The 16,169-nt window shown below is 32.0% G+C and overlaps 1 protein-coding gene across 2 annotated transcripts in view; it reads left to right on the top strand.

Moving 5' to 3' along the window:
• LOC149222991 (general transcription and DNA repair factor IIH subunit TFB1-1-like) overlaps window positions 1-16,169 on the top strand; it is a 505,404-nt gene that overhangs the window by 388,620 nt on the left and 100,615 nt on the right. Inside the window, exon 17 of one of the 2 annotated variants that reach the window (XM_089383212.1) lies at window positions 6,817-6,894. The exons of the other annotated variant lie outside the window; for it this stretch is intronic. Within the exon in view, the coding sequence (XP_089239338.1) occupies window positions 6,817-6,894 (78 nt within the window). The remainder of the gene's footprint in view (window positions 1-6,816; window positions 6,895-16,169) is intronic. 2 annotated transcript variants of the gene reach the window in all.

Consider the following 16,169-nt stretch of genomic DNA (forward strand, 5'->3'; position numbering starts at 1 on the left):
GTTTAATGCTATCCAAAATTCTTTTGTTGTAGATTTGATTTTCATCTATCATTGCATTCATGCTTTGATCATTTCTATCTCTTATATGTCTTGTTGATTTGACATAAGTTTAGGCCATAAAGTAGTTAAGTGTTTAACATTGATATTGAAGAAATTAGAATATACTTTGTTGTTGTGTTTTTTGATTTCATAAAGTGATATTTAGATTTATTTTTTGCATGATAAGATATCTCTAGAGGGATGAAACTTGTGGGACAAGTTTTGATATATTTTCTCTTGAATTTCCTATTGAATTGGGGTTGTTTAAAAGTGAAATTTGTTCGTAGCATGCTGATATTTTACTATATTTTAGACTGACCCTAAGTTTGTAAATTCACTTAGATTAGATCCATAAAACATCAATGACTAAAATTTTTAAGTTGCATTAAAGCTTGAATTCTGGAAATATCTACACACATTAGTGATAGATTCATTATGAAGGAGGTAATAAATATATCTAGATATAATAGAATCATCTCCCTGAAGGTATTGGATTGCCTCTAGATTCTTAACTATGTAATTACATTCCATAAACCTAAGTTATCTTTCACTCTTACCATTCACTTAAACCTACTTTGTTTCATAAAGATAACACTAGTCATTAAATTCTAATGAGAATAGGGATTTTAGTCTAGCAAGGACAACAAGAGAATGCTTAACTAGTATGTAAGCTAGAAAAAGTCTTGATTATTGTTGTAACATTTCCTTTTTGCATATTTGTGTTATTATGTTTCTTATTTTAGCATATGTTATTATGTTTCTTATCCATTCCACGAAGATCTTAATATTTGCAAATATTATTTTTGCTTTTAATATTGATTGTTGTTTTGAATTTATATACTATTTTAAACTATCCTAGTTTTGAATAATTATGAGATTTATGTTTGAATCTTATTTTATAGTTTATGAGTTTCTTATACGCTTAATTAATTTATCATTTTATTTAAATTGTAAAATAATTATAGGGATGGGCATAATTAATTGATTACACAACTATAGTGTTATTGAGATGTGCTAAGATGACTCATGGTTGAATATGTGGCTAGCTAGTTACATCAGTGTCTCATTTTCTCAAGGAGGAAAATAACTACAATAGGATATTTAACCAATATACTTACCGCCGTTGATATAAGACATAACCGCTCAAAGACCTCAGCTTTGGCTGAACATTCCAGTAAAACCAATCATCACATATGCATTGAAAACTCTAAAGTAGTAGCCAAAATCAATCATTATCACCATAGAAAACTAAGAGAAGCTATAGAAATAGGTAGAAACCCTAACAACCTCAATCGAGACGAAGGATGGAAAATAAGTGACAATTGGATTCCTACTTCAACATCCTAAAACACCCTCTCCCAACTCAACCCTTCCCCCTGTACACTTCACCAACCTCCCCAACCTTCTCCCTCCACACTTTACATGAGTACTAAACACTTACCCTAATTTCCAATTCTTAAAATTAAAAACATTAATTTATATCTGAAACTAAAAACTATGAATCTTAAATTACTAATATCAACATTAATATTAATTAACATTAATAGCTTTTAGAACTATAATTTATATCATAATCTTAATTTTACATCTTAAACTAAAAACTATGAATCTTAGATTACTAATATCAACTTTAATATTAATTAACATATACCTTTTAAAACTATAATACCTAGTCATATCAACTCAGATTAGAAGAATTCTATAAGTATTACTAATATTAAAAACATTAATTTACATCTTAAACTAAAAACTATGAATCTTAGATTACTAATATCAACATTAATATTAATTAACATTAATACCTTTTAGAACCATAATACCTAGTCATATCAACATAGATTAGAAGAATTCTATAAAGATTTCTTTTTAATAAATTAATAGAAAAATCACTAACTTTAACATTAATATTCATAATATTTAAACATATGAACCATTAGATTAGAATTATTAAATAATCTCACATATATATATATATATATAATTAAAAATAACAATTAAACAAAGAGTCTTAAATTAAATAAATAAAATATTTTGCATTACTAATATTAACATTAATATTAATTATCTTACTATATAATTAAATATTTCAATTATATAATTAAATATTTTAATTTTAATTTAAATCATTCTATTTTATTATTAGTATTTAATTAAATTAAACCCTAATATTATAAAACAAGTTTGATAAGGTCGGCTTCCATTCCCTGTGCATCTCTTAACCCTATTTATTCAAGTCCAATGAGATCTGTCCTACATAATTACTGATCTATCCTGATGATGAGCCACGGTGGATGGCTCGAAATGTCGATTCAAACAATCATGGATGCAAGAACTCTAGAAGAAATCTACACACAAAACACTGATCACAGAAGCCTCAAAACAACAATATTACATTGTCCACATGGATTTGGATAGACATTGATTAGGTGTAATGTTAAGAAACTCCAAGATGTTAAGTCACTTGTTCAATTCTCGACCCTATTCAAGTGTTATTCTTCGACATGGCAATGATGTAGCGTTAATGTTATCGAACTTACAAAAAAAACCAATATTCTTATACTGAAACAATGGAATTTCATTAAAAGCTAAAATGAATCCACTTTTCCATTCACAAATAAAATAAATAGAAGTAATTCATTACATAGTAAGTATAACATAAAGAGACCAATATAATTTTTCTTTTTCCTCTTTTAATTTTAGTGGGGTTGACTATCGAGTCACAAGTCTACACACAAAACACCGATCACAGAAGCCTCAAAAAAACAATATACTTACATTGTCCACATAGATTTGGATAGACATTGATTAGGTGTAATGTTAAGAAACTCCAAGATGTTAAGTCACTTGTTCAGTTCTCGACCCTATTCAAGTGTTATTCTTCGACATGACAATGATGTAGCGTTAATGTTGTTGAACTTACAAAAAAAACCAATATTCTTATACTGAAACAATGGAATTTCATTAAAAGCTAAAATGAATCCACTTTTCCATTCACAAATAAAATAAATAGAAGTAATTCATTACATAGTAAGTATAATGTAAAGAGACCAATATAATTTTTCTTTTTTCCTCTTTTAATTTTAGTGGGGTTGACTATCGAGTCACAAGATGGGTGGGTTGATATTTTCAGCGAAGCACTCAACAATGAAATGTTTTAGAAATTTAACATTTTCATGGATGAAAAAATAAGCATTAAGGGAGATGTTAGAAAAATATTGCTATGATTATTTTATAATGTTTAAGTCATGCAGCTAAAATTAGTATTAAATCTTAAAATTATTCATATAACAATGTGTGGTTAGAACAAATTTAACATAGAAAATTTTAGGGGCGAATGTTCGCCCTTTGGGGAAATTAAGGGGTTTTAAATTTTTAGTGGGCGAATATTTTGTATCATAGTACATTTTTACAAATCACTTCAAATAGCCCACCTTATTTTAAGGGAGAGGGTAAAAAAGGTAAATTTAGCCCTTGAAATTAGGAGTTACAACCTTCCATTTGCCCATTTTCAAGAATAGGTTTTATTTAAGTGAATCCTATGGGCCAAAGGCCCAAATACCATATTTATAAAAGAGGTATGGTAAATTAATAAAAATATAAATAAATGAGAGGTATGGTAAATAAATAAAACATTTTTTATATTTACTTCATAAGTCACCTTATATACATGCAAGGGTGTAAACAAATAAAAATATAAGTAAAGTGGAGGTATGGTAAATAAATAAAACGTCTTTTTATACTTACTCAAAAGATATGGTAAATAAATAAAAATATAAATAAACTAGACGCATGGTAAATAAATAAAACATCTTTTTATATTTAGTCCATAATCCTCATTCTATTTATGAAGGCTCAAGAAAGAGATTTTATTTAAGTGAATCCTATGAGCCAAATACCATATTTGTAAAGAGGTATGGTAAATTAATAAAAATATAAATAAACGAGAGGTATGGTAAAGAAATAAAACATTTTTTTAATATTTACTCCATAAGTAACCTTATATTTACGAACTCTCAAAAAATGTGTTATATTTAAGTGAAACCTACGGGCAAAATAATATGGGACAAATACCATGGACTAGATTGTTATTAATACCATGCAAAAAAACATTATTAACCCTAATATCAGTATTAATAAAAATAAAAATAAAAATGGCACATGGTATTGACCCATGGTATTCACCAAAATGGCACATGGTATTGACCCATGGTATTCACCTGGAATGTAGCCTATTTAAATGGGGGAACTAAACCAGCATAAATCCATCTTTACTCTGGATGTACTAACCCCCGAGAGGTATCAAATATTGTGATATGCAAACTAGCATAGAGTGAAAAAATATTTGATCTGATCAAGAGTAAAAATGGATGTTGTAATTTAATGTATGTTAAAATAAAAAATAAAATAAAAATCAACTATTAATTTTATTAATTTTTATAAATTACTAATAGTAATTTTTAAGCTCCAGGTTTATGATAACTCATGGTATTGACCCATGGTAATACCATGGTATTCATGTGAGCATGGACTATTTAAAGAGGAAATTCTATCATCTTAGATCCATCTTAATTCTGGGTCTACCAAGTGCTCAGAGGGATAAATAGATTTCATCCCCTAAGAGTGGTAGATGTGGAGTTAAGATGGATATCGGTTGGTTTTTATGATAATGAAGATATTAAATAGACTTAGGAAATTATATTCTAAAAACATCTTAAGGTGAATGGTTAAAGCATAGACATTGGACAAGTATATTTGTATACTTCTGTTTTAAACTGAAACAAATCCAGGGCTAAAAGGAATGGATTGATTGCACTAGTCATCCTTCTATAACTTTCCAACATACGCTGGAGTAAATAGATTGTAATTAGGGTAATTTTTCTAATTGCAAACAGGAACATACTTGTGTATTGGCAGGGTGGTTACAAGGTCCCTAGAAGTGATGAATTTGAATTTTTCTTGGTTTTATATATAGTATTAGGTTTTTTCTCATGCTTTTTGTGAATGACACGAGTGAATTTTATCCTACACCCACTAGGTTATCGATATGTAATTTCGGTAATTTTAATTTCAAAAGATATTTTAAAGAAATGCAATGCTTTCATTTGTGTATTCAATAAACACAAGATTTTATAATTGAGTAAAATATTCGCCATGCCTAGTGAGAGATTCGCTAAAAAATTATATATACATATCATATTATTGATAAAATCGCCTTCCATTTTTCTTATATACCATGGAGATTCGCCCATTTATTATACATGTAAATTTGGGAATTCTTAAATTTTTCCTTGAAATTTAATAACATGTCCAAAAACAAGCTTTTAATAACATGATTATGATGTAACAAGATACTAGTTTTTTAGGGGAAAAGTAAAATGTGTCTCTCCACTTCTATAACTATTTATACCCACAAGTAAATGATTTGAATCATTTATAATGTATTCTTCTAACATGTGTCTTCCCATATGTGTAATATATGATTATAGAGGGAAATAATAGTAACATTTCCCATAAGCACTTTGATAATGACACGTTATTTACGAGTCTAGTTTGCAAGGGACCATAAAGGAAAGCTTATGGTGTATGGTGTCAAACACCTAATTAAAGGGATCATTGTGTGTCTAGGTGAGTTGTATATGGATAGTGAAGTGGCTAATAGAGATAAGAAGTGAAAAAGACTCTTAAAAAATGGAGAGATGTTATGAAAAGTTGTAATAATCAAAATGGATCCAGAATAGGTGAATGGTGTGAATCAAGTGTAATGTTGATCCTTCTAACATATATATTCTTACATGCATGTTAAATTATTCGAACATTATAGGGTGTAATAACAATAACATTGTGCATTCTAATAAAATATGTGATATGATAAATGACGCACCATTTACAATTTTAGTTTGAATGGACCATGAACCGAAGACAATGATAAGGGGATTGTTGTGTCTCTATGTGTAGTTAAGAGAGATAGTGAAATGATTAGAATTAAAGAAGTAAAAATAGATCTTAAATAGAGAGGAGCTCGAAGTATTTATGTAAGTGTATGAAGTTCACATGAATATATAAGTTGTTCCTTAAGTTAAACATAACATAGTGCAAAAATACTTATTTTATTCATCAAAATTTATCAAAAAATGAAGTGACCATTCCATATTTATCTTTCAATATATTTACAATTTTCGATTAATTTTCCAACCACATATATTATGAAATTGTGATCTTATTTTAAATTTAAGATTTAAAATTATTATATAATTCATAATACAATAGGAATATTCTTCACAGTTTCTCTATATTAAGTTTATTATGTACGAAAAGGTGTTTGAAAAGTTCTTTTATTTCATTATTACATTTGAAACAAATTTTCTATTCATTCCTTTACCTTTCAATATTGTTAAATACATCAATATAAAAATCAAATATCTTATTTATGGTTTTTAATTAATTTTTATTTTGATAGATGATTATTATAATATAATAATGTGATTTTATATGAAAAAATTTCGTAATAATATTTTTTTTAATAGGTGATAGATCAATGTGCTTATATGACAAAAGGTCAAATTGATAATACTTCTAAAACAAATGTTCTTGAAAGTCTTCCCCAAGAAGCAAATAAAGAAATATCGCAGGTAGTTATTTGTATGTTTTTCTAATATCTATTTTTATTATTGGAAACAAAAAGTTGGTTAAGTATATATATTATATATACTTTTTTATATTTTTAGATAATAGATCGTAACATGTAATAATATGTTGATATATTTCTTTTGATCTCAGCACTTGGAAATAATTCTAGAATTGCTTTGGCATTTTTGGGCTTCATATCCACCTACAAATGAGTCGCTTAATAGTAAGGTAGCTATATTGTTTTATGTTCTCATTTGTACTTACATTAATTCCTTTGGTTTGCATTAATATTGTTAAAGATTTTCCTATCTTTTTATAGAAAAAGAATATGGATTAACTTGCAAATCATGTTGAATTTTCCAAATTATATTCCATATAAAGGAAGTATATTTTTCTGATTATTCTTATGTTACTTCAAATTCTTTTCAACTTTCCAACATGTCCTAATACTCTCTATGTAAAATGTAACATTGGATTGTTCCTTTTCATTTGAATCTATAATACAACAATATAATCTATTGAAATATACCAATAAATATTCACATACATTATATAATATTAACATTAATAATATATCATAATAGTGCACATAGCTACATACATAAAAATGACATGTATGCATGAATACAATCAATAAGATCAAAACTTCATAAGCAATTTTATAAACCAAATAATGAAAAAATTACATCATTCCTCTCTTGGAAGAAAGATTCATATCCATGATTTTTATTGGAAATTTTACCACCCTACCAAAGGCCTACACTAGAAGAGATATCTTAGATATTTGAGGAAAATTTGTGATTAGGTAATCTCTCAACCCAAATCCTATGTAGTTGGGGAAAAATATGAAGCTATTATTATCAAAATCCCTATGATCCATGTTAGATCATGGGAATTCTAACACTAGGGTATTGAGAAATTGCAACTTAACATTCTACAAGAAGACATTCCTACCCCTAAAATTCAACATTGTAATAACCCCAACTAGATTAGAGTTATGATGATCTTTAGTAGATGACACTACAATAGAGTAGGGCCTATTGTGCTAGCAATTCCCTTCCTTTTATTTCATGCCATTTAGCCTCCTCAATTTTTTGAGGATCGAATAGCCTGTAAATCATAAATGAAATACAAGGCATCCCCTCTTAAGATATTTCTAATATAAAGCAAAGTTATTCTCCAAGATACCTATCTAGAAAAAATCAATTAATGTACATGTAATTATTTTGTCTCACCTACATTGGAGCATTGGGTTATAACACTTCAATAATATATACAATTTAATGGTGATCTATAGTAAAAGTTTGGTTAATATAAGTAATTAATGAAAACCAAAATATATATTAGTAAATGAAATAATTAGGTCATACAAGTAACAAAATACCTAGAAAATGACCTTAAAGGGATCAATCCCATTGTATCAAATAATTTTGTTGTAATAAATGTACATATTTTCACATAAGTCTAATATTTCTTTCATGCTTAGAAGTTTAACATGGTATTAGAGTGATATTGTAATTAATGAAAACCCAAATATATATTAGTAAATGAAATAATTAGGTCATACAAGTAACAAAATACCTAGAAAATGACCTTAAAGGGATCAATCCCATTGTATCAAATAATTTTGTTGTAATAAATGTACATATTTTCACATAAGTCTAATATTCTTTCATGCTTAGAAGTTTAACATGGTATTAGAGTGATATTGAACCTTGGGCATGTGCCCCAGAGTTTGTGAGTTTGTGATAGGTAAAGAAGTTACAAATTCAAGTTAATGCCATTGATTGATGAGAGAGAAGTCAAATTAAATGGGGCTTCAACCATCGATTGATGAGAGAGGAGTTGAATTAAAGCGAATTTCCATATGAAAGTAATTGAATTAAAGTCATAAGAGAATTGAATTCGTTGCATTTGAGAAGGAAGTTGACATATTTAAGAAGGAAACCTTCATCATCATTCTATTAGGAGGAGGAACTAGCATGTATTATTACATGATAAATCAAAAGGAATGTGTAACCCACAATATCATTCCATGTGGACGATGAATCAAAAGAAGGGATTGGGCCCACAATACATGTAGAAAGTACTCTAGAAGAGTTTAATCTACATTCAAAGGGTATGGAAAACGTAGAGGTAGAGGAATCCTTCATGCATTCAAATGAAATGAGAAATTAGAAGCCCCATTTGAAGCATAGGTGAATTTGCAAAAGAGTTCTATGTGACACAATGCTTTGGAGAGGAAATGATAGAACAACAAATTTGTGCTCCTATTTGCAAGAAATATAGAGGTACTATTATCTTTGTGTAGAATTATGTCCAGAAGAAATAGATCCCATGAAGCATATACTTAGATATTTGAAAACATAAGGCTTTCAATGGTTATTCGAAAATTTAAAGGTTTTGTCTTAAAAATAAATGTCAAGGAGATAAAGCACTTAATTTGTTAAATAAATGTTCCATTCAAACTAAGGTATTATAGAGAAAACCCAAACAATTACACACTTTTGAGCTAAATAAATTGATATCACAAAAGTAGAGAGGTATTAGTTTCTTTTTAATTGAATTTCTATGTGGTACAAAAGCTTGGAATTATTTTTCATATATATTTAAATATGAGAATATGCTTAGCCATTTTTTTATCAATTTATATGAGGAGATAGAGAGTACATGCTTGGAGATTTTCGAGACGGTAAAACAAAATTTACCCTAGTGAATTTAAAGAAGGCACAATCAAAGATGATGGTTATAAAAACTGATTCTGAATATTTTGTTTTAAGTGGTTCGATTCATGAAACAAAAGGAAGTCAAAGAACATTTAACTTAGCATGGATGTAAGTGATTTTAGAATTGCATTGATTCGGGAGTTTGGAACTTGGGAATTCATAGATTTGCACTGATTTGGGAGAAAGTGAGTTATAGCTATTTAGCTTGATAACTTCGTGAGGCATGCGCATGGAGGCTAGTTGTAGTGCCATAGCTAACCCTAATTTTTTTATGTTTTATTGCAAAAACTCACTTAGCAGGCATTTCCAAATGTGCACCTCTTAAAATTTGCAATGATAATGTGCCTTATTATGAAATGGAAAATTTGCAACAAAATCTAATTAATGTGGTGGATAAAAAATTAACATGTGAGGGTAGTTATCCATATGTTCTAAGGTATAAAAAATTAATTCCAGATCATATTTAGCTTTACCAAATAAATTCAAGCCTTAGCTTATAGTGTCAATTTATAAAAACCGTGTCTAAAAAAAGAATATTCGTGAAAGAAAAAGAAAAAGAAACCAACTCCAAGATGGTTATGAATGATTAATTACATGTAGATGTTAGCTGATGTAAATATGAACTCGGCAATGTAAGCATCATCTCATTAGCATTGAAAGAGAAAAAAAAAGACATAGGAGAGGGGCAAAAATTAATTAACAAACAAAATTGAATAATTAATAGAAGAGGATGAAATTGTTTCCAAAAAATGACAACAAGCCCTAATAAAAGTAACAAATGACAAAAAAGACGAAACATCAATGTTCATACTGAAAGGATTGACACACTAACTGAAATGGTAGATGCATTATTTTCACAACTCTATGTCCACCAAGAATCAGCATCAAACCTAGAATTATAAAAAACAAGTCCATTTGAATGGTCAACTTAACAATGGATAGTATGGCTCTTCTAAAAACAATCTTACTACAAAATGGAAAATAATTGATTTATATGCATTAAGAATTGGAATATAGGCTATAGATGTGAAAACCCATCATTACACTAACTTAAAATAGTAAATGAAAGGAAAGTAAAACTCTCAAACATATAAAAAAATAAATTACTAGAAGCTAGAATTCATAATCCGAGAACAACAAAACACTATCAAACGTTGCATTAACATGAAGCTTACACACATCACAAAATAAGAATGAAGATAGGGTCCCCACATAAGAATCTACTTCTCTACAAGAAAAAACTAAAAATATCTTCCAATGCATCACAGGAAGGTTGATAAGAGCTAGGATCTAATGAAAAGGGGGCAAGAAACACAATCAAACATACAACAATTGAATCAAGGGAAGTATGTTTCGATGAAACATCAAGGTTTCACCTTAAACAACTAGGTGAAAATACTTTAGAGTATGATGCAGAGAATACAAAGGAACCTTACCAATACTCAAATCAAGAATAATTTCAAACACTTAAACTTGATAATCCACTAGGGTGCTTGTTGTAAGTTTGATAAACCACTTGCCAAGCTTAGACACTGAGGTACTTGATGAAAAGGGTTGATAAATGTTAATATTGGAAACTAGACCCAAAATCCACATGGGTCATCTTATTTATGGCGGCTGATATTTCTTGGATTACTCTCTCCGAGAGGTGTAGGATTGATCTAAAGATCATCTGATTCTGACATGTACAAATGAAGTTATGAATTTATTTTGATTATGGACAAATTTTCAAGGTCGGCCAGCTAACTTACATAGGCTCAGAAGCCCAACAGTCACGTCTATTCATCCTCAATGTTGCATATAAATAGAAGGTAACTTAGCCTCATTTGGACACATTCATCTTTACACCCCTCTCTCTCTCCTCATTGATTGGGTATGGATTTTTGGGTCTCTCTCTCCACACAATTTTGGAGCGAAATTTCAGGAAGCTGAAATTTCAGGAGGCTGAAATTTCAACAGAGTGAAATTTCTCGCGGTCGAAATTTCAGGAGACCGAATTGCTGGATTGTTTGACCAGACTTTGACTGCCCTGAATTTCACTGTTTTGAAGGTTGCTTTATCTTGCTGTTTGGAGGCCAAAGTTGACTGAAGTTGACCGATTTGTTGAGGGTCAATTCTACCCTGTTGACCAGCGTTGACTTTTCTGGTTAGGGCTCTTTTGTTGCTGTTATAAATTATCAGATTTGTAAATTGTACTATCTCTCTCTACTGAACTATTGAAGCCTATAAGAAGATTTGATCAAGGGTTTCCCCACATTGAGGTTTGTCCCTCGCTGGTGCCATATTCTCGTGTCTTTTGTCTTGGCTTGTCTTCAACATCTATCATTTATGTTCTTTTGTTAGTTACTGTCATATAATGTTTAATGTGATTGCTAATGGATTAATGGATATATGGTTGAATGACATATCTAATCTAAGCAAAGAATGAGGACAAGCCCAAGTTAGAAGGATGCAATCACTGACAAGCTCGTTGGTAAGTCTCCATGACCTCCTCTCTCTTGAAAAGTCAAGGCTTCATCAAAAGGCAGAAGCATTCCCAAGATCGAGTTCCTTATGGCATTAAATCAAATTTTGGCCATGATTTCCAGCTATATTTTCCACGTAACAACAATACTATTCTCCTTATTTCTAAGCATTTGTTTGTGGCAGAAGGTCGACTTTGGAGATTGGGATTAGCCTCCGTGAATTTACAGTACTTGTTTTGGATAAATATATCATTAGGCATATCGCTGGAGAAAGTTAGCGCAAAAGATGTTTTTCACATGATTCTAATAACTCTGAAATTTTCAGTGCCTTTGGTTCGATTTACTCTTTGGAGGGGCAGCTCGAATACCCAGTCAAGGCTATGAGCATAGCGAGTTTTCCTTTCTTCATGAGCTGTGTATTAGTGGATGGCTTGTACGTGTGGGGGTGAAGCACTACTACAGGCAGAACATTTTACATATGTTGGGCATGAATCTAATTTCTTAGAGGCTGTGTTCTACTCCTGTACATAACCACAGGTTCTGAAAGTCATACTAAGATGGACAAAGATCATTCCTTTACACTCCAATGCTGCTGTAGCTTCTCTGTTGGGACTATGTGCTATCTCAGGAACAAACTTTACATGGTTTGACGGTGATGCAAGCACCGTTATGAAATGTTGTGTATGTATATCAATTTCGGGGCAGACTCTAAGACTTTACTTACCAGGTTCCATCTTTCTAATTCCCCTCATTGTGTGTTCAGATTTTTGAATGAAGAAACAACCTTTTGTGGGTATTATTGGTCTTTTGGATCAACAAAATTGCAATGGATATTTTATTGAGTTTGAAGAAATTTGTTGGGCTCATTCTCATTTAAAATCATAGACTTAAACTATGGACCGGACTGCCATGAGGATCTATAATTGTAATTTACAATAGTGATTTCGATGCTATGTTTTGTCATCCCTGCGCTTGACATTATCCCTCAAATCTGATGACAGTGACATCATAGTAATATTTATCTTTAGTATTGATATCTGTATCACAATACCTCAGCACATCAGCATCTCAGTGAAGCAGTTATTACGATGGTATGGCAACTCAGAAACCTTGTTGAGAGTGTCATCACTGTTAGGTTGGCATTGCATATAGTCTCACTGCACTTGGATTTACATCTCTCCTATGTAATTATGTGTAGATCAGTTTGGATACTTGTCAAATCTATATAGTTACAGTTCTGAACTAGTGATGATGGCTATGACTGTGTTATGCAGTAGTAACGAAGTTGTGAACAAGACTGATTCACATCTTGGATAGCTTAATCCATGAGATCTTGTACTCTGTATCTTTCTGATGATCTTTCAGTGACAACTAATTAAAGAAGATCAAAGATCAGGTGCAAGAAGGATCATTTGAAGTCAAGCTTTATTCTTTGCAGATCCTTCTACTTAGCATACATACCTTCAGTAGACCAACCAACATTGGCACTAACAAAAGAAGAATTCATTGTTTTCTCTCTCAAATCTCGTATGGCCTTAGGGAACTTTAAAAGTTTTGGCGAGCAGACAAATTTTGAAAGGGCTTATGGGCCTGTAGCTTACTTCATTCTTTTAAGGATTTCGTTGAGCACATTTACAGGTGGTTCTGAGGTAATGAGGTAATCCATATGTTTGTAAAAGTGTTAATTCCATCCAGGAATAGGCAAAGGTTATACTCCATCTGTAACATTTCGACTTCCTAGGACAGTTCAAAATTCCTGGTAAAGATTGAAAGAAAAGGCTCGACCCTCCACTCACTGTTCTATGTATATCGTTCTCATGACTTGGTTATTCTGCTTCATTTGGTATCATTGTGGTATTAGCATCTTTGTAGCAGTCAGTCTCAGAGTGCGTTGAATAACACAGTTCCTTTATTTCAGTTCAACACTTCTATCCACTTGCAGCAATTATACTCAGAAACTCAACATCAAGCATGGAAGGTCATCAATGACAGAAGCATTGGCAATGGACCTTGTTCACAATCGAAGTTGTGAACAAGATGTGTAAGTTCGAGATAGTCTGATGAATTTAAGGACAGATCTATTTCTTTGTCCTTGACATCTTGCACAAAGGACTTTTGATGAAGTACAAAAGTAGCTGTGTGACAAGTTTTGGGAGGAATACAACATAAAGGAATATCCTGGTTAGGAATGGTTTCGGCATATAGCTCATTTCAACAGATGATTTGAAACTGGATATCCTTGATATAGCAGCACTGTTTGTTCCTCGCATAGTAGTTGATGTTATACTTCCTCAATTCAAAGGAAGATGATGAAATTCAGAAGTTAGAGAAAAGTCACTTATCATGGTCATATGGATACAAATGGCTGGATGAGAAAATCATCCTTATTGAGTAGTTTCATGCTCATGGCAGAAATCATTTAGCAAGCTCATTGTTGAAATCTAAATGACCATCTGACATAAGGCCTCAAAGGGAGCCATAGATTATTTCAAGAAAGATAATCATGTCAAAGTGTGTTGATTCATGATAGCTCCTTATAATATGATATCTGATGACTCTAAAAATGATATCCTTGTTACTTAAGAGGCAGCATGATTGGCTGACTTTGATGTATAGATCGAAGGATGATTAGCAGGGTGCATATGGCTTGATGGATATACTCTGAACAAGCATACTTTTCCAATGTTTAAAGGGACCCATGATGTTTATTGAGATTCTCTCGTGTAAGAGGGAGTTGGCTTCTGAATTTGAGATGAAGAACCTAAGACATGCACTATTCCCTAGGGTTGGAGGTCTAGCAAAAGGTAGGTGAAATTTTCCTCTCTCAAGGAAAATATGTTGTGAAGCTATTGGAATGATTTGGGATGGTGGACTACAAACCTGTGATTACTCCAATGGAACTTAACTTTAAGAAGTTATGTGGTAGTGCTGCTGGACCTGAATTGGGGAAATGCTTATGAGTATCGTCAACTCATAGGAGCACTGATGTTCTTGGTGAACGCACGTCCAGACATCTGTTTTGCAGTTATCAAATTGAGCCAATACATGGTTGAGTCTCATCATATACATTGGATTGCCTCCAAGAATCTTCTGAGATATCTTCAAGGCACAATCACTCATGGATTGAGATACATTGTCGCAAATGTGAGGTTGCATGGTTATTCTAATGTTGATTGGGCTAGCAGTGTGGTGGATCACAAGAGCACTTTTGGATGTTGTTTTTCTTTGGGTTCTGCATCGATATCCCGGATGAGCAAAAAGTAGAAATATGTTGCCTTGAGCACCGCTGAGGTTGAATACATAGCTACTAGTATGGTCTCTTGTGAAGTTGTCTGGTTGAGGAAGCTCTTCAGTGACTTGTTTGGACATGTGTTGGATACCACCGTGATCCTCTGCGATAACCAGAGTGGGATCCGATTATCATAGAATCTCGTGTTTCATGATCGCTCCAGGCATATAGATATCAGGTACCACTTTATCCGGGATATGGTACAACGAGGAGAAATAAGGCTCCATCACATTGGGACTGATGAGTGTTTCGCTGATATGCTGACAAAGCCCCTGGGGAAGGTCAAATTCTTGGCCTTTCGATAACGACTTGGATTAGTGGAGATACCCTCTTATGAGGATCCTGTATGAGATGGACATTTAGCTCTAGGAGCTCCGAGGGACTTGGGGTACTTCTTGGAGTTGTGAGCAACCATAGGGTGAGTGGTTCAGCCTTCCCCTAGTGGTTTGTTGTGTATAGGGTGAGTGGTTCATCCTTCCCCTGTGATACCCCTTGGCGAGATGTAAGTAGGACGAGTGGTTCATCCTTCTCCTGTCGAGACATCCTACCCATGTAGACATCCTACCCATGCAGTCTGGGACTCATGGGAAGTACCTCTCATCTAGCCAATGAGTAGGGAAATGAGGATAGGGACCATAGTACTACCAATGGATGCATCATGTACTACCACACTTCCTATGCTAGGATTTCTTATATTGATCTGGTATCAATGGGAACTGACTTTGAGTCAGTAAGAGTGGTATGAGACACTCTCTTTTGATTAGGAACTGACTTCAGGTCAGTAAGAGTGGTATGAGACACTTTCTTTTGATTGGAACTGACTTCGGGTCAGTGAGAGTGTATGAGACACTCTCCTTTTATTTGGGACTGACTTTGGGTCAGTAGAGAATGGTAGGATACATTCTCGATCACTTCTTCTTCTTCATAGTTCAACAAAGCAGAGCAGTGCATTGATGGCGAAAATAGTACAGATTGGCAGATGGATTAGTAGATGGAGTTCTCCCTAGTTGAAAGGGAGTGTTA

Source organism: Pinus tabuliformis, chromosome Q, assembly GCF_031772625.1.
Source record: "Pinus tabuliformis cultivar Carrire ecotype Pingquan chromosome Q, CPIR1, whole genome shotgun sequence".
NCBI classification, from domain to species: domain Eukaryota; kingdom Viridiplantae; phylum Streptophyta; class Pinopsida; order Pinales; family Pinaceae; genus Pinus; species Pinus tabuliformis.